The sequence below is a fragment of the Festucalex cinctus genome, chromosome 12 (genome assembly GCF_051991245.1).
Source record: "Festucalex cinctus isolate MCC-2025b chromosome 12, RoL_Fcin_1.0, whole genome shotgun sequence".
In the NCBI taxonomy this organism is placed as follows: Eukaryota; Metazoa; Chordata; class Actinopteri; order Syngnathiformes; family Syngnathidae; genus Festucalex; species Festucalex cinctus.
Genome location: NC_135422.1, coordinates 11,245,360 through 11,264,656, shown reverse-complemented (window position 1 = coordinate 11,264,656; position 19,297 = coordinate 11,245,360). Strand labels below are relative to the sequence as shown.

The 19,297-nt window shown below is 41.5% G+C and overlaps 1 protein-coding gene across 7 annotated transcripts in view; it reads right to left on the bottom strand.

Moving 5' to 3' along the window:
• Positions 1-19,297, bottom strand: part of qkia (QKI, KH domain containing, RNA binding a) — an 85,387-nt gene that overhangs the window by 39,485 nt on the left and 26,605 nt on the right. For all 7 annotated transcript variants that reach the window (XM_077537826.1, XM_077537827.1, XM_077537828.1 and 4 more), the window contains exon 2: positions 10,499-10,641. In XM_077537826.1, the coding sequence (XP_077393952.1) occupies positions 10,499-10,618 (120 nt within the window). In that variant the 5' untranslated portion in view covers positions 10,619-10,641. The remainder of the gene's footprint in view (positions 1-10,498; positions 10,642-19,297) is intronic.

Genomic DNA, 19,297 nt, shown 5'->3' with positions numbered 1-19,297 from the left:
AGAGGAGCATCTAGTGTTGAACAATGCTCTATAAAGTGAATGGGAGAAATGTTCCACACTCACTCACTATAGGGGATATTCCGAAAACTAGAGACCATATAAAAGCTTTTTTTAAAAAAAAAGTGTACCCCTCCCACATGGTTTAACTATTTAAAGAGTGTGTTTTCAAGATTAAAACACATTGTAAAAGTATTTTTGAACACACATAAAATTGCAAGCATAAAATGTATTGAAAACGCTATGTGCCTTTAAGAGGTGGAGCCTGGTGGGTGGGGCGTGACTTCTGCTGTCTATTTATGACCGTCTGTGCTTGATCTATGGCCAACTAGCTCCTGTGTGTGTTCATTGTTTGTGTTTTACTGTTCTCCAGGTGATAAAATCCTGAAAAGTGGATTGGCGAATGTCGCTCTCCTTTCCCACATGTGCGGGTATTATAGTAAAGCATGCAGTAAAAACGCATTAAAAAAAATTGCAATAAATGGCAGGTTTCTGCGGAATAGCGGTGACAATGGTAAGATAAGCTTCGGAAAATATTTGCGATATAGCGGGAGTGTGGAAGGTGAAACACTATTCACATTAACTCATTCACTGCCAGTCATTATAGAAATTTTTTACATTTCCAATACTCACGTGATATTCCATTCAATAATTATATATAAACCGAATCTACCAAATAACAGAATAGACTCCCTACTTTTTGTCCCGTCCCGTTCTTTTATAATTGACAGCAGAAAAATGTAGGTTTGCCAAAATACAGCCATTTCTCCCATGGACTCTGAAACTGTGTTTATTTCCTATAAAATGGGGCTATGATGTCATCTACCGGTGGTTGGGCATCAGTAAAGTTGTTTCCAAGTTTGATATTTACAGTGGAGCATGCTCAGATTCGCCCCCATTTAGCACCGCTCTAAAAAATACAATTGACAAGTATACTTGTCAAAGGCAGTGAATGAGTTAAATAGCGTAACATGACAAGATCTTCCATTTATGGCTGTACTGGTGGTCCGAGGTAACCCATGATGCACATGAACAAGTTCACACATTGGTCATGTGGCACAAGAAGACACAGCCGTACTTCAGTTTTCACTTCATTTGTTTTATATGTGTGGCCTACAAATTTTTTTCATACAAATATTTACTGTAGTTATGTATATTATTACACACAAAATTGGGTGACGTCATCGCCATAGAAATGGAACTCCATCGTAAATCGAGGATTAAAACACTTGTTCAACCAAAATGCAGTACATACACAAATTCAAGAAAAAGTTACCAAGGAGTCCATTTTTTTTCGCGCCGATATAAAGCGGAATATTGCCACAATTGAGCGGGAGAACTGAGCATAGGGTAGGTACAGACATTGCAGAATTCCCTTAAGCACAGCAAGCATCCAACATCTTTGTCGCCCCTATTTTGCAGGAAAATGTCAGTTCTTATAGGCAGTGGAGAAAGGGCTTTTGACGGAAAATTGCAGCGGGATTGTAGCTGCAGAGAAGGGTTCGGAGGTTAGGCGAGGTTGTGTGCAAATAAAATGTCTTATCAAGGGCTCCTTTTGTTTTTTGAATTGCTTTGTGACTTTGTACTAAAAGGAAAAGGGATAAACGGAGGTAATCCCCTCCACTTGGAACTGCCTTCCAATGGGATAAAGGGAAATGTGTTGAAATAATCCAACAGGGTTCTTTTCCAAAATTAAAACGGAAAGAAAGGAGCGGAGAGGGGTGCGCAACCAAGCATAAAGATAAGATTAAAACTACCAGATGTGAGACGCACATGCGCAAATGTGATGATAGTGCTTTTAGTGCACAATGGCGGAGCGAGCAGTGTACGTTTGCCACGACAAAGACGCCACTGTTCGTCTCTTGAGCTACGACGATGAGCCTTGACACGAACGCATTAAATTCGTAAAACACAAGTCACATGCGCTTACTCACTCCACTGCACCAGCGCCTCTGCAAAGTACGAGAGGGCCATCAACGGAGTCACGTTTAATTACACGGGGATTACACATTTAAAGCACCATGTAAACAAACACAAGGACAGGGGACAGTCAGGAACTTCAGGCTGTCATTATGAACACGAGTGGCTGGAAAGACACGCCTCACGGTTGCATGGGACATAGAAAAAAAAAGCTCCCTATTTTAATCGCCAGGGTGGCTAGTGCAATGGGCTATTTATGAGCAGAAATGCATGCTGGAAGGAAGATGCAAAGGGGATACAGTCGACAATTCACACTGTGGACTCCAACTTGAGTCTTTGGAAGACATTCAAATGACTTCTAGATGACAGTTTAAGAATTAAAAATGTCAATTGATTTTTGTTGTACATGTATGTTTAAAGGGATTACACCATGGTATTTTAGTTAACTATAGGCATATTATTATTATAAATATTAGGTGTTATGCTGATTATTTTTGTAATGCGGAAGTCAAACACCCGGTTCAGTAAAACCCCGTCTCTCCCCGTGTGATTGCCGTGCCCACGGCGAGCCGACTGCAGTTGGAGCTCTGCGTTTGAGCACTCCTCTGAATGCAAGCCATCAATCCTTCAATAAACATTTGGGAAAAAAAAGAAAAAGAACCCCAGCTCCTTGCCACAAGAAATTGTGGAGGAGGAGAAGTGGAGGAGAGGGAAGAAGAGAGAAGAAAGGAGGAGGAGGAGGGGAAAAAACAAACAAACCTAAGATGGTTTCGAACCAGGGACGAGCTGCTTAGAGAACGAGCACACTCACCACGATACTACTCAAGGTTCAACGGTGCAAAGGTTTTATTTGCAGTTTACATAAGTCTTAAAATTAACTTTGCAAATGTGAAGGATAATTGATTGATTTGAATTCATTTGGACAGAATGTTTACTGATAAAGACTACTTTTGTCACGATCCCATGGAGGTCTCAGAGAAAGTGGGGGCGCGTTTAGTCCGCAGAGGCGGTGCGGGGGTGGCTCCGCAACTTATGACGTCAAAGAGTGCCAACAGCTCGTTTTCTCAGGTTGGGAGGGGCTGGTGCTTGGAGAGCAGAATGACCTAGGATTTCTTATAGAGGGGTGGATGGAGGAAAACGCCACTTCGGTTATGTTTTTGGTGAGGAATTAGCATTTTAACATGGCAAAAGCTCCAAAAAGTTCATATTCCATGTTGCTGTCCCTTTAACGTTTTAGCTGTGCCTGCACAAGGACATACAGTATGTGTCAAATTTGTCAATGTGATAATGGATTCCGTCGACTGACGGATATTTATAAGTTGTTCATGCACACTAAGCTTATAATGATGATATAATTACATGTTTCCACAATTGATTTTATATTGGAGTCAGCATAATTCTTATTGAAGTGTTTCAATCAGTTTGTCTACATTGTTCTAACCTGTTAAAACAAAAATAGTGGGAAAATCAGCTTTCATCGTCACCGACTTGGGGACCTTTGAAAAGTTTTAGTCTGAGTGGAAGTAGTGGGTTTGTTTTGAAGCTGGTGGCGATTTGCATTCGTTAAAAATGTGGTATTATAGAAGACGTCTTTATTGGTTGTTTAGCGACATATGGTTTTAATGGTACAATGCAAAAGAACAAAGAATATATTTAGGTCAAAATGGTGGGAGCTAAGTAACAATATCCATTTGTGATATATTTCCTTATAGGATGTAGACAGCTATATGGAAGAGGAGAAATGATGTAAAATCATGAATAAATTAACTACTTGTCTAAATCACAGACCACAATATGGACATACGGCATGTTTATAGAACTATAAACTGGAAACGGTTTGAGAGATTCGTGTGCCAAACCCCGAAGTAACAGCAAAGGAGCAAATCAATATTTTATTATGGCGGCTCCTCTCCCTCCCAGTAACACTCGCCGCTCTCCGAGGACACGGATATGTTGATGACAATCGTACTTGACAGAGAGGCCGTCGCTCTCATTAACATATTCATGATGGAGAAGAGCCGAGACAAATAAAGAGTGAAAAGGTTAAGGAGTAGATGACATGCAAGCGCAAAAGGTAAAAGACACTAATATCTTTGTTTGTCACAAGCACAGGAGTGCTATTACAGGAAAGTAAAACAAAACAAAACAAAAAAAACCCAAAGAAAGGCATAAAAAACCTCCTCTGCATTCTTTTTGTTTGACCAGGTGGGTGTGGGCCAGTGCGTCATGTGTTTTTATGGAAACACTTTTTTGCTTGAGACATTAAACTGACCAGACTGGAACACAAATGATAGATTCTGCTTGAGACATTCGACAACAAATTTTAGAACACAATCAATCATTGTGATAGAATAAAACGTAATGTTTTATCCTTCAATGATGAGTCTCCTAAACCCAAAGCTTCAATATTTTGCTCTAAAAGGTGCCGCCATTACATTAAAACAATGAAGAGGAGATACTGATGTTACGTTACCAGAAAGGCATTGAACCCGCCAAGGATTCGACTCACTGCAGCCAGTAGAAATATGATGGATGCAGGGGCCTCTTTATCAAATATTTCAACTCCTCTTGCTGCCTTTGTATCATTGATAAAAAAAAAAGATCATTGGCCGTTTATAGTCTGGATGTTCCATGAGTTACAATTTTCCTCTTAGTCTTAAATAATAGAAAAGTAGAACTAGTATAGTAGAAATGATCCTGGATGATAGATAGCTTTTTAGTGACATTACGAAGAAAGATTACTGGTATGTTTGTCTGTTTCTTAATTACAGAAGGATCTGGGGACCGGACCAGGGGTAGGATAGGGTTGACAAATAGTATAGAAAGTGGACGCATTCCTAGAGAATATCACATTTGTCTATCACCTAAGGGAGAGTTTTCCCAAAAGGTCCGGTTTCATAGACCTAAAATGCCATTTACTGTGCATGCCAAACCATATATAACGAGCTTTTAAAGAAATACTGACAACTGTGGTGCGCAGAAGCCCTCAAGTGTATTTTTCCAACACACACTCAAAGTTCTTCAACACATGTGCAGCACACTGAGATCTTAGTGGACCAACATTTCCACTGTGTGCCTTTTCATGACTTCAAAGTTTTCACCATTTTCCAAAACACACAAATAAAGAAAAGGCGCCTTGCTGCGCGTCTGCAAACCACGTGTGTGTGTGTGTGAGAGAGACAGTCAGACAAATACACACCAGCATACAAAGCCCCCTTCAGGACAAGGGCTTACAATGACATTAAAGGGACTTTTTTTTGGGGGGGGGAGCTCCAGTTATCGCTACACCACAGGCGGGTTATGTTGTGTGCATATCTATGCTTGTGCCTCTGTGTGTTTGTATGTGAAACCACAATGTGGCCTGAACTCTTGCAGGCACCCAGGGCTGATTGTCACGCGCGTGTATGCGTGTTGTGATGAAACAATAGCAGTTGCAGCGACAACGTCCAGAGAAGCAGGACAATTGTTGCGTTTGTTTGTGGCAGTGTGGAGACAGGAAATGAGATCAGGCTGAGGGCTCTGGGTGTGTGCGTGTAGGGCTTAAGGTGCTGTGCAGAGAATACCAATGACATATTAGCTGGCCTCGCGGGCTTATGGAAATGAGGTCCGCTTCATCAATGTATCAGAGCAAGGTAGAATTGACACTTATTCCAGACAATGCCACCTCACTTCCTTGCTTTCTGATATCTAAATTAGGGCTGCTGCTATCACATAGTTTTAGAGTGCAGTATTCTAACAATTATCCCATCAATTGATACGATAATTAACTCACCATTCACACATTCTAGTGTAGAATATGTGTGTGTAAATAGTTTTACAGAGGGAGGCTGGTTTGGTGAGTGATGTTGAAGACCCCAAAATATTTTGGAGAGTGTCTTATAATCCACACATACATTATCATATTTCCATCATTTTTAATTTTAATCAATGATCCCTGATTAAAGTAATCTCCTCTACATATTCCTCAATCATATTTCAAAGTAGAGAACAGTGTTAATTCTGTTTTCATTCCTACGTTATTCATAGCTTGCAGCAACTGAGGAGCAATACCTGGAGTCATCGGGTCACCCACAACACAGAAAGCTCACACGCCACCTGCTGGCTGCCTGCCTCGGGTCATTACGTCCATCTTTTGAGGCCCCAAACCCACAATGCACAGCGGTTTGGCACATTTGCACAGGACAGAGAGGAAAGTGGACAAAAACTGCAGCAGTGCGACCTATATGAAAGGTCTGCGGGCACGAGGGCTCATGTGATGGAGGAAGGTAAATTTTGTTTTGATTCCAACGGTGACATTTTCGCCTGAAAGCCCCGTAGACTTCAAAGCTCTCTTTTTAGCACATCCAGCATTTAGCACCTAATCCGTGGCCTCCTTTGATAATTCTGTTTGGATTTATTGTGGGGTTGCAGGCATAGTGGAAATAGGCAGGAAAAAATGGAAGGCGTTCAAGATTGACATCGGCTCAGGTTTCGGAGCAAAGAAGCGAACAGAGTTCACCGCTTGCCAAACTTTGACATTAAAGTAAGAGTGAGGGAAAAAAAAAAAAAAAAACTAAGGAAGCGAACTAATGTTGAACCGACCCTACAAGTCAAATCTGGATCAACTCATCACTTAAATAATAATTTTCAATTCAAACTCTCACTGTACAAGTAAATTGCGGCCTGGAACACAAAGTCAAAGCTAACCATGGTCACCAGTCGTTGTGAATAGGCGAGTCCACAGTCAACTATCCACCTTACAAATTCTGCATCCTCTATGGCAGTGTGCAGAGGTGAGATGTTAGGCAGCACATTCGGAAGCCTGGTAATGACTTAAGGGGGGTCAGAAGTATACCAGGTGCTAGTATGATAAGCGATGACACCCCCCATGGGAACAAAGCTTAATGACTTTCCCTTTGCTGGGACGTGGCCGAGTAATTTCGCAGCAGAGACCCAACAAGACGCAGGACATCCGGTCTTCTTCATCCAACCTGACTCCTTATTTTTTATTTCCACACTTTGTGCAATGCGGTAGATTGTGAAGACTTCTGAGGCACTCAAGACGAGTTTCCGCAAACTAAATGCTCATAGATGCACAGTTGAGCAGAGACCCTTTAGTCACTTAAATTTTAATGCAACTAGTGACAGTATTTTGCTTGGCTGATATTTTAGCATTAACAGCATGTATTTTAACGGAAATTTGAAAAGATGTTCTATTCTATAACCCTTTGTTAGAGGACACTTATTTTAAATGTTTGCTTCCTATTAAATTGTGCAGAAGTACTGGTGCTAAAAATATGTGGCACTGTTTTATTCTTTTATGGTGGTATGGTACTTTTGTAGTAAGTGTACTCAGCTATTAAGGTGGATATATACTGCATCTGAGAAGGAGTAAAAGCAATTGATTCTGTGCATAAGCATTTTGAACCCAAGGCGACCTGCCCTCAATCCAACTGGATGTTCATTAAATGGCTAATATATACACAAAGGGAATAAATGGGTGCCACATTTAAAGACGCCCATCCTATCAGATGCCTGAAGGTCAGCGCAAATGACGTTCCGATCCGTCATCCGGCTCGCCGTGTGTACGCGAGCGCGCGCTTGGAAGAGAAGCGGCGCTGCAGCGCCAGATAGCATTTAATTGAAGGTGGACGCTATCAGATAGCCTGTGACTGAGCTGTCAGTCAAGATGCGGTCGCCACGGTGATGCTCCAAAGAGCTGTGTGCACCGCTGACAGCATAGGCAAACTGCTGCCTTTTAAGTATGAGATGCAGATGAGAGAGACGCACGGCTAGACACAAACAGGCACACAAGGACAATTTAATTATGTGCAATTAAATGGCACACAGGTGGAGCGCACAACTTGATGTCATGTGTCACATACTGTGTAGTAATACAGTGGAACCTCCAAATTTAGTTTTTCCCCACCAAAGGAAAAAATGTAAAATTAGTTGATACATTCCAGGCTCAGATTGTTGCCATTAAAAAAAACATACCCATACTGTGAAGACGTCGGACAGGTAATTTAGAGGAAAGCGGAAAGTGCTTAAATTTGTAGTGTTTTATATGTACGTACTGAATAAATGTTGTGCGCTGTATAATGAGGTTCTTTATGTTTGCCTCTTGATTGAAAATGTATTTTTATTCGTAATTTTAATCATCCTCCCTATATTGTTATGGGCAAGCACACATTTTCCTATGTTCCACTTCCAGGTTCTTATCACATTGCTCCATGGTGATGATTTGTGAGTTAGGCCATGAATTTTCCATGATTTTTTTTTCCCAGCAATTAGAATACAGCTAAGTTTCATCATTATTCACAAATCTGTTTAAAACAATGGGGAAAAACATGGCCCTGGTTGATTTCGTATACTCTGCTGCCACCTATTGGCCGTTTTTTTTGTAATTTTGCATCGCTTCAAGCTTTCTCTTCAGTTCAGAGGCTGCATCAAAGACATCTTTATGCTCTAGCATAAAAAAACGTCTTTGGGAGAATGGTAACATTTAAAATAGAACATATTTATACGTTGTTGGGAGCAAATGAGTTAAAAAAACGTTTTGAAAAACGTCATGGAAGGGAATTTTTATTTTTTAATATTTTGGAGTTGCCTTCGGCCCTGCATCACACATTACTAGATCCGCCAGCTGATTCTCATATCCACATACAGAACCAAAACAAAAGCAATTTGTTGTGACCATATGTGAGGACATTTAAGTGATATGTTCACAAATTTGACCTCAACACGAAGCAGAAAGTGCAGGTAAACATTTTTGTTTCAGTAATTGAATTAACTTTATTCTCTACAGTCTTATAAAGACACATTCTATTACAATTTTAGCTGTAAAATTTGTAAATTTATTTGGGTCTTTGCATATGTCAAAATGTTTATCATTACTACCGATATTCATTATTATCTCGCCCCCAAGCCCCCCCCTCCCTTATTTTAAAAGCAAATAATTTTAGTATATGCCATTAAAAAACGGACAACGGACTGCAAATGGGGTCCGTGGGCTGTGGTTTGGACACCACTGATCAAAGGAAAATTGTGAGAGGAATCATAAAATGGCTCACCATTCCCCACCATTTCCCCCCCAACAGGCCTTTAAGGATGACGGGAAATCTGGTGAATCAGTTGGAAATTTGAGATGTGGAAAATGTTCCCTGGTCCAGGGCCCAATCATCATTACTGTGTCCTTAAGCACTGGCCAGATGGAGATAAGAATATTCTGCGTGCCAAAAAAAAAAAAAAAGAAAAAAGAAAAAAAAAAGGCTGCTAAGATACTGTACATGGAATACCACAGCTAATGCACATGTGAAAGCTCAAGGTATATTTCTCTAAGAATAGAGCCCATGATTCCATTAAGACCTGCCACTGATTTCCCCTGGTTCCAATCAACACACCTATTTATAACAAAGCGATGTGGTGGTTTCTCTTTTCTTGGGGACGTAATGACGTAAGGTGTGCAAACTAAAATTACAGTGACAAAGGAGCCGAGATTTAGGTGTGCCATTCCTGCTGTGTTGTCTGTCCTTTTGAATGAATGTGCGTGTCTGCTAAGGTCATCACTGAATCATCTCAGCCACCAGGTGGGGGAGCCTAATTAATTTAGTAGCTTTCCTGGCAGCTTGTAAACACAATGCTGACTTAACGGCGCTGCTCAGTGCAGTGCAGCAAAGCAAAGGGGAAGCGCATGACGGTCAGCTGAGGACCAAAAGCATTCGTCTCTGTGTGAAAGTCACTCAACATGCATTCAAACCTCCTCTTCCATTAAAGCAGAAAATCTCAATGAAGCTTAATTATAGAGAACCCCCGCGATACACAAGAGGGCAGGGACAGAGCCCTGACACTCGTGGCAAAAATCTGCGACTAACACACATGCACAAAAAAGGTTCGGAATCCCATACAGATTCGACAAAATGGCGGCAAAACGCTTTTGTTGATTGGACAAGGTTATCGCCTGACTAAATGAAGCTAATACCCTCGCCTCAACATAGTTGCTTAGCCCCAAAATGGCGGCAAAAGAATATTTCTTTTAGACATAGCAAGAGTTGGTCTTTCAGCAAGTAACAGGGATGAATCATCTTGAACAGGAGACTTCGAGAAAGATGACTTGACTTGACTTAATTTGATAACCAGTGACAGAAGAACCCCGTAAAATTTGAATGCTTTGGAATGCCATTGTTTCTTATGGGAATAACTGGCGGCATAAACGGCTTTTAAGGTTCTACGTTGCATGCGATGGAGGGCCCAGAGGCTTGACTAAACCTAAGCTGATTCAAGCCAATCCTCGGGTTTGCCTTTATCAAGTCTCTCATGGGGAAAATGCCGCCCATGCCTGGCTGAGGTCATGCACTTCTCTCCTCAATGCTTTTTATCCTTCGTCACCTCCTCTGCGTTTTTTCATTTCCTGGAGCAAGCTGCTGGGATTACAAAGAAAACCCTGGCACCACCTCTTCATGCGTATGCCCAAAATGTGATGGATACGCACTGTGGAGATTCCTAAACAGCAGCACCAACACTAGCAATCCACCGTCCTCGTCAACAGCCTGAACTGGTTCATGACAAACCGCAATACCAGAGAAGAGATGTAGGGACTTACGTCTGGGTACTCTTTGACAGGCACAAACAGTTTTTCCTGCAGGTATACCATGGGTCCCATAGGCTCGGGTAGCTCCAGGGGGTGTCTGTCCACAAGGCCATTGACTGTGTCGCTGTACATGTGTTTGCGCACTCTGTTGATCTCTGAGGGAAAAAACACACACACAAAAAGACTGGTCAGTCAATGGGGGGAAAAAATGTACACACGTCCATTTTTTAAATTGCTATTTGATGTATCACTCCTATTGATTCTTTTTGGCTTTGAGGCAAAGTGTTAAGGTAAAGCTTGTTGAAACAAAAGAAAGAAAAACAGTTTGATGGGAAAATAACCAAAGTTGGCTTGATTTTGACAGCTAGCAATTATTCAGAGCAGCAGCTGTACACAATGGAGACAAGCGTGCTGCATAATGACAGGCTAAAAGGCCACGCAGTCCAATAGTAATCTGCAGGCACCATGTTTGTGTGAGCAGATCACAGAGGTGGGGTGGGATCAATGTCTGCGGTTGAAACACCCATTACTAAGTGACACACATTTTGGTCACGTGCTTGCTTGTTATGACACAAATTTAAGCCCTTTGGAGCTGAACCATGCAGGACGTATGGTGGATTCCTCACAGACCTGAAAGATCACATGGAATGACATCAGGGCGGTTGGGAGGACTCTATATTAAAACACCAGCAGGGGAACTTGACACTTGGCTATAGATAACATTTTAAAAGTACCTCCTCGTGGCCTCCAAGTCTTAACCTTGCACTGAAACTCATTTGGAAGGTGGGTCAGATCTATATAATTGTCCCATTCGCCGGGGGACACTGGAAAACGTTGAGAATGATATTTTTGAAGCCCCCTCGTATGATTAAAGTTATAGAGCGAAATAATCCCCCAACAACCAGTGGAATTACCCATGGTGTTACTTTGCGGGGAAATTCCTGCTTCAGCCTGCGTGATTGATGAGCTTGTCGACAGACGGACGTGGACATCTGGCCTGCAGTTTTAGCAGACAGCACCTCTGGGACGTATTCGTTTTGTGCTTCGGACCCTCCCATATGAAGTCATCCCTCAGGTACACAAATTCTCCCACCCCCCCCCCACCCAAAAAAAAAAGTCACATTATTTAAAAACTAATCGAGTACAGACCCTCCATTTGGCTTTCACTATCCCATCTCTGCCATTGGAAGGACAGCTTTTAATTGCCATTGGTACTGTATGTAAGCTAGCAATTAGTATGTCAGATGATGAAGAGTGCAGTTTAGTTTCACTCTACTCTACTCAACTCAAGTTTATTTATATAGCGCTTTGCTGTATATAGTTAAAGGTACGTCAATCCATCAATGACAGACGCCCGTTTTGACAACGATTAACGAATGATGGGACGGTGCTTGATCTTCCCGCACAGACTAACTAGGGCTGAAACAATTCAAGTTGAAAAAAAAAAAAATCTCTCCCTAATAATCTGTAGAATACTTGATTCTAAAAAAGTTCAATAGCTGCAGCCCTGAGCTAACCGTTCTTGCTTAGATAGCAAAACATCTCAGACTGAATCAAGAAAACACCTTTTCTGGCTGCTGTCTGGTTGTGGATGCGTTTTATTTGGATGACTGAACACCGAATTCCACAAAGACAACATAACAGTATTCTGCATCAGTTAATAACTACTTATTTTCGTTTCGGCTTTTCTAGTTGTATTTACTGTTTTTCTTGCAATTGTTTTATATTTGCGGTTTAGAAATGTTTGTTCATATAAATATTGCCTGTAAATATGACGTTACTACCATGTCAGCAGAGTTGCGTAGCAATTTGGGTTATGTTGTCATCATAAACCAAGAACCCTCTGCCATACGTCCATCTTAAGGACAAAATTCTAAGGTGTACAATTTGATGCCAGTCCAAGGTTTGCAACATTATGTACGTCCTTGTTGAACAGATTTACGACAAGCCTTTCCATAAAAAAGCCGACTGCAGAGTGGCGAAATGACAAAGCCATTTTCGGTGGCTGTTATGATTGATCGTTGCTGTGCACACGGCTGGACAGATGTTCGCCCTGCGCTGCATGTTTGCAAAAGGCAGCACGTTGCTTCTTCCTGAATGAAAACATTCCAAAATATTTGCAAAGAGGAAGCAAGGCGGAGAAAGAAAAGTATAAAGAAAGTGATCTGTCAAATTGACCACAGCCGGGAACATTTTAAAATGGTTTTATATGGACCTAAAAGAAAAAAAAAAAAAAGAAAAAAAAAAGAAGAAAAACGTGTAAACAGCCACTAGCACCCCCTCCCCGCCCGCCCTCCGCCCCCTATTTCTATTTCCTCTTGCTGAAATGTCACATTAACATAAGGGGCCGTGCTAGGCTATCAGTGGAGACGTGTAGCATTTGACAACCTCTAATTTCAATGCAGGGAGTCTTTTCTGTAGTGCCGCACTCACCGAAAAATTACCCCACACCTCGCCAGAGTGACAAAATCATTTGTCTAGCTGTCCGGCGTGGCAGAAAAGGCTGATTGTGCGAGAGAGATAAGGGAGGGGAGGGCCGAAAGTCGCTATCTTGGGAGAAGAAGAGACAAACGACAGACAAAAGGAATATTAACAGACAAGGGCAGGCCATCCAATGTTCTTAAAACGTTGGCAGCAGACGGCACGATTCAGTGATACCTCAATTCTCCAACACTTTAAAGCTGGGGTCTCAAACTCGTGGCCCTGTTCGAGTTGTCCCCATTCTCCAGTCCACTAGTCTAAACACGCTATTCTTATAAATAATGCGTTCAGGGAATATGAATTAAGCAGAAAAATATCAATTTTTAGCCATGTAAGGGGGCATTTTGGGGACATACCATTTTGCCCAGTACTGCCACCTGCTGTTGACTGAAACTGACGTCACAGTACCCATGGGCTTAGCTTGCAAATGTCTGATAGCCAATCTGATTCAAGAGTGCACTGACTACATCACACGCAGCAGCACAAACACAATGTGGTGAAATAAAAACGATATAGGACGATATCATTGTGTTCTGTGAGCACCAAGAGGTATACAACAGCTTTCAAATCGTGCCAGAAGGAGCAGCAAAATATTATTTTCAAGGGGGAAAGGTGATTTGACATACATGATTTGAGTATCAAGCATGGTAACAGAATGAAATAAAGTCGTGAGTCAAGGCACAAATGAATAAACAACAATGCTAAAAATGATTACCCGTCAATCTTCATTACCATAAAGACTGTTTTTTTTTTTTGTCTACTACTGTGTATTATGGTAAATAAGGGCTTTATAATGAATGTGTTTATACTCCAGAATTAATGATCCCAAATATAATTGATCTCAATGAGAAATAGTTAGGAATGCAACCAAATCAGAAGCAGAATGGATAGTGTTCAAAGTTTGGAAGTTCTACTGTACCATCACGTAACTGACCTGTTATTCAACTGAGCAATGTGCCACCATGACTTCTGCAAGCTGACTCTGCAAACACATTCAAATATATACTGCTTTTCCTGTCAAGAGTTGTCTGTTTGGCTAAAAAGGAGGGAGGCAAAATGCATACAAAGTCATTCTAATTGTCCACTTTTCCTGAGACAAAAGGAGAGGGAGAGGGGAAATGAAAATCGCCCTTGAGAGTGGTTATAGGGTAGAGAGGAAGAAGAAAAGAACTGCTGAGCAAGCAGACTGCAGCTGTATTCACACTTCATTCCCACCCTGCCGACACCCTCAACGTCTGCTAAAACTGCTCATTTTATTCTTATCTTTTTGTTTCTCTCAATTACTGCCCTATCGCCTCCAATCTGCAGTGACAAAAAGGACATGCCAGTATGTGGATTCAATCTTTAACTGCAGTAGAAACCATTTCTGTTGGAATATTCTCAAAAGCGCATCATTAAACGCTCTTGTACGCCTGTAAAGTCATTTTTGGCAGTTAGCTGTTGTGAGTTTGAAGATTTTGTGTTTCTTCTGCCAGAAATGTGATCATAAACAAGACCATGTGGAAGGGGAAAAAAAAATGAAAGGTTGAAATTAGGATGAAAAGTGAAAAGGAGAGTTTGAAAATGGGTTAGAGATCATTTTTAATGCACCTGTCCCTCTAATCTAATGAAAGTAAACACTGCGACGGGAGAAACTCGGCAGTACGGCGGAGGAGAGATCAAAGATGGAGCAAGTGATGGGGTGGGGGGGCAGCCTGACAAAGGTAAACAAATTAAATCAGTTACACTTGAATAAATGTGACTCAATTTAGAGCACAACATTCATTAAGACTAAATAACATCCAAGCAGTGCACATTTGTCCATACGGGTGCAAAAAGATGACATCGTTTAACAACTTTCTTAGCATACTGTAAGAGATTCTCAAGCACTGTAGTACTGTATGGCCTCTTTAGGACATGTACATTCCAGTAAAACTGCAGAAACAGTCGTAAATCAATAAATTTTGGACTTTGTGAGGAAAAATATACCGGTAGTCTTGCTCATCTCTAGTTGAACCACTACATTGCCATTGTTCAGGCTTAAAAAGAGTACAGTGGAAAGGTTTGAGACACATCCATGTTTTTAAAAAATCTGGTCAATCACAGACACAGGCAAGGAACAAGCCTTTTCACTTAGAAGTTGCACACTTCACCACCACAAAGTCTGTGGCTACGAGAGGATTGGGATGTTTAATGCATTGCCGCGCTGTTATTCGCGGCACGGACGACTTTATCCCAGACAACATTGCACTTGAACAGTTTAAGGGTTTGACGGGCCGGGCGTGTGAAAGACGGGAAGTTTCTTTATTTAATGCAAGGAGCAGAAGTGGTAGTGTGCGCACTGGTGGAGGTGACTGAGCCATGAAAACGTATGCATTTCTGCGGCTTATCATCCATTCACAGCTGCCTTTTTCTTCTCCCCATCCTGACGCTCTTTAGAAGGATTTCTCCCACCCTCTGTGCCTGTGTCTTATTTTTACTTGCTAATCTTTGATTTAACAGTAGACCAGACGCAAGTCTTTGATGTTCACGCACAAACTATTCCAGGGCCCTTAATGAGTGTGATGTTCTATCAGCGTAGTTAAGAACAGCATATGTATCACAGCTCTTACAAGGAAAATCCCACATTAGGTTGTAAAGTTCACGTCCCTGGAGTTTGCCTTCGGAAAAGTTTGCGTTGGCAAACTTTGATGCCAACATATTGTGCTAAAACTCTGTATTTCATGGAATAGTAGCAGCCTACAGCAAATGTAAATTACATTTTTAATTCTCACAGACAAAGGAGAGAAATGTAGTATGATAAAAGCCAAATCAGGGATGGGCATAAATAATGAATGGATCGTCGTTGGGAATTGATTCATTGTGTCTTGGAATAACTTGGTGAAAATGGAGTGCGCGACTTGACTCAGCCTGCAACCAGCACAGGCATTTTTGATGCACTCAACTAGTTGCTGTCAGCATGACATCAGCTACAGTATGTGAACGACAGCCACATTCATCCGTTGGGGAAGCATTATTGTGCTCAGCATGACACTGATATTAAAAGATGTTTAGAACATCCAGGAAGATTCTTCCATCCCATTAGCAGTAATATCTAAAAAGCATAATCAACAGTGGAATGCACGTGAGGTTATATAATTCAACTAAAATCTTGGCTAATGTATGCCTCACAGACACTCCAAAGCTTTGAATTTAAAACTGCTGTCATGCAAGACCAGATAAGCTGCCAAATAACAATTCAGTGGGCCTAAAGTCATTCGATGGACTAATGAGAGCGAGTCATGTCGAGACAAGAATATACAGAAAAAATTGTAGTTGAAGAGCATCAGGTGAGGTGCCAGTTCCTCGAAAGGGACAAACATCCATGATCTGGCGTATTTTTTTTTCAGCCTTTGGTAAATTTTAAATTTTGGGTTACTTTTTTAAAAACATATATTTTCCCTAAAATGATAATCGATTTCCTTTAAAGTTTAAATTTGCACCGCAAACAGTACATATTTGTTAGTTGTTGTTTTTTTTGTTTTTTTTTTAAACTAGTGCAATAAAAATAGATGTTTTCCTGAACAAGATGAATAATTGAGCAATGTTTTGGACATGATCACGCAGCTCTGACTGCAGGGTAAGGTACCTCAAATGATTAAAACAGATTTGCTTTTCCTTAGGCTTTTTGTGACTTACTCCAAAAGAAGGCTTAGCCTCAACAATGGGCATAATTAATCATCCATTTTGCAGAGCAAGAATTTGTCGTCATCCGTGTTTATACTAAAGCATCTCAGGAACAGCTGACATGGCTCAAAGTGGCATCGATGTTGTAGTGTAGGAGCATGTTTTAAGGGTACAGACATATAATATTTGCACCGATAAAGTGCTTCCCTAATTAGTACTAACTGTAAGAATCTAAAAGTCAAACAAAACTGATGTCGACCAGAACAAATTCAATTTGACCGTAGGAGGTCCTGCTGCACTTATTTAAAGTTGAGTCGAGTCATTTCAGTGAACATACGGAATTATGACGGCGACACGCGTAGTAGCTTTGCTATGCTGACTCATCCGCCGAGTTCATGAATCCAGACATGATGCGGATAGAAGTGCTATCCCCACTCCAGATGGAAAGGCCTAAACGGCTCTAGACTGAAAGACATTGCAGTTTGTTGGCACACACGGGGAGAGATTTATGATGCGTGTATATGCGAGTGTGTGTCAGGGATTCTCCAAAGGCATGTTGGGTGAAAAGCTCTGGCGTCAGGTCTTTAAGTACATAGGCCACTAAATAAAAGAGCGGAGTAACAAGGTTTCCGGATGCGCTCCTCTGGGAGCAAGGTGAAGAAAGTAATAACGTGGGTGGGTACACAGCAAACAAGACAAAGAGGAAGTGCTCTCATCTGGCCTCCCCTGGTAATAAATGGGTGCTTTGGAAGAATAATGCCAATAACAATCAGAGCTAGCTCAATGTTTGTCCAACTCTATGATGCAGATTTGCATTGAGTGTATACAAAGTGGGTGTGTGCATGCATATTGCAGCCAACTAGCCCCAGAAAGAAGCACGTTACGCTCTGTGATCATCAATAATGAGGCTGAAGCAGGCTGAGAACACATACACACACACACGCACAAAACTCCACTTTGGTTCAGCTGTAGTTCAAGCAATGCACTGGAATGCGTGCCCTGGTACCAACTTAACTAAATGTAATATATATAAAAGCAAACACCCAGCTTAACATTAAAACACCCACATATCCCAGCTAATGAGCTGTTGTGTTTGAAGGCAGGAATCCCTCGGGACCAAAGCCAACGGAAAAAGCGCCTAAGAGAAATATCTGTTAAACAAATGTCGCAGGAAACTGGCAGGAAATAAAGAGTCGCACCTCATTTCTTACTCGGCTCACTAACCCAGGCCTCATTGTGAGTCTGGTGACACAGAAAGTGAAGGAAAACAGATTACGGACAGCCAGCTGATTTCTATTATAGCCTCTTTCTCACAGAGATGCTGCAAAATTGTCACCCAGAGGGCTTTGACTTTTTGCACAGAACCCAGCGACCCCCCCCCCCCCCCCCCTCGCGTTCTAAGTGTTGACACAGAACAGCAATGTAAAAAAAAAATACAGCCTTTTATGGGTTGCATAAAAGTGTTTGACAAAAAAACAAAAAAACAAAAGCAGTACATTGCAGTATTTTGTGTTTCGTCTTGTTCAATTAAACAAAAGTTGTTGTTCACCACTCTAAGGAACAGTCGCAAATTAACTGTACAGTTGTGGGGAGAAAGCGATACAAGTCACGACCTCTATCCAATTCAACTTGCAAATGAATCAGCCTAAAAATCATAACGACAAGTCGTAAACGGATGACACTGCTAACTTTGCAAACACTTTTACAGTATTATACCATGAAATAGCACTGGTACAGTTAATAAGCCAGTTCTGTGTATCACTGTTTTCGTGCTGCAACTAAAAATTTCACAACTAGTATTTTATTGATTGCTTAGAATTCTTACAACAAACCAAATCAGGGAAAGCTAAGTTGGAATCGTCATCCATCAACGTCTAGTGAAATAGAATAAATTGGATTGACATCAAGATATCAGGCATTGACAATTTGCTGGCCTGTGACTGGCCCGTAGAGAGCACGTCTTCAAAAAGCAGTGTAGTGTGTGGGTGTGATGGCCTGGCCCAGAAGAGCAATCTGCAAAGTCATTAATCATAGGCCGTAGTAAATGCACAATTTCTGTGGGTGTCGGTGCGAATGCATGCGGGATGAGAAGGTGAAAAGGCATCTGGAACGTCTTTGTGACGGCGGTGACTACGTGCTACAGCAGTGTGCCACGGCATTGCCGGTATGCTGATTAAACCAAGCATGCAGACAGACAAGGAGAAGCACTGGAGGAAAGGCAAAGATGATGAAAGACAAACATGACATGGTGAAAGAGCGAGGCTCACGCTGAACAAAAGGACATTTAAGAGCAGCGGAAACTGAAAAGGATGCTCAAGAAACTGCACAAAATTAGCCTTTATTGGAAAGAAGTGCATGTCTTGTTCATTGAATATTTCAAAGGCCTCTAAAAATGAGAATTTTTTTTTTTTTTTTTTTAAACACTTTCTTTTTCCACTCACATACTGTTCTCAGCAGCAAAACAAGTGCCTTGCCATTAAGATCCCACACTAAAATTAGCACTCATTTGATGATGTGCAACCTCTCTATGGGGGTTGAGTTCTGGCTATGGAGAAGGCAGGCGGCTCAATGAGCCATAGGGGTGCCAGTTTTGTGCACTCAGTGGGGTTCACCATAGACTGAGGTAAAACTGTCAGGGAAAGCCAGCGCCACAGTGAACTGTGACGTCTTAATAGCTCTCGAAAA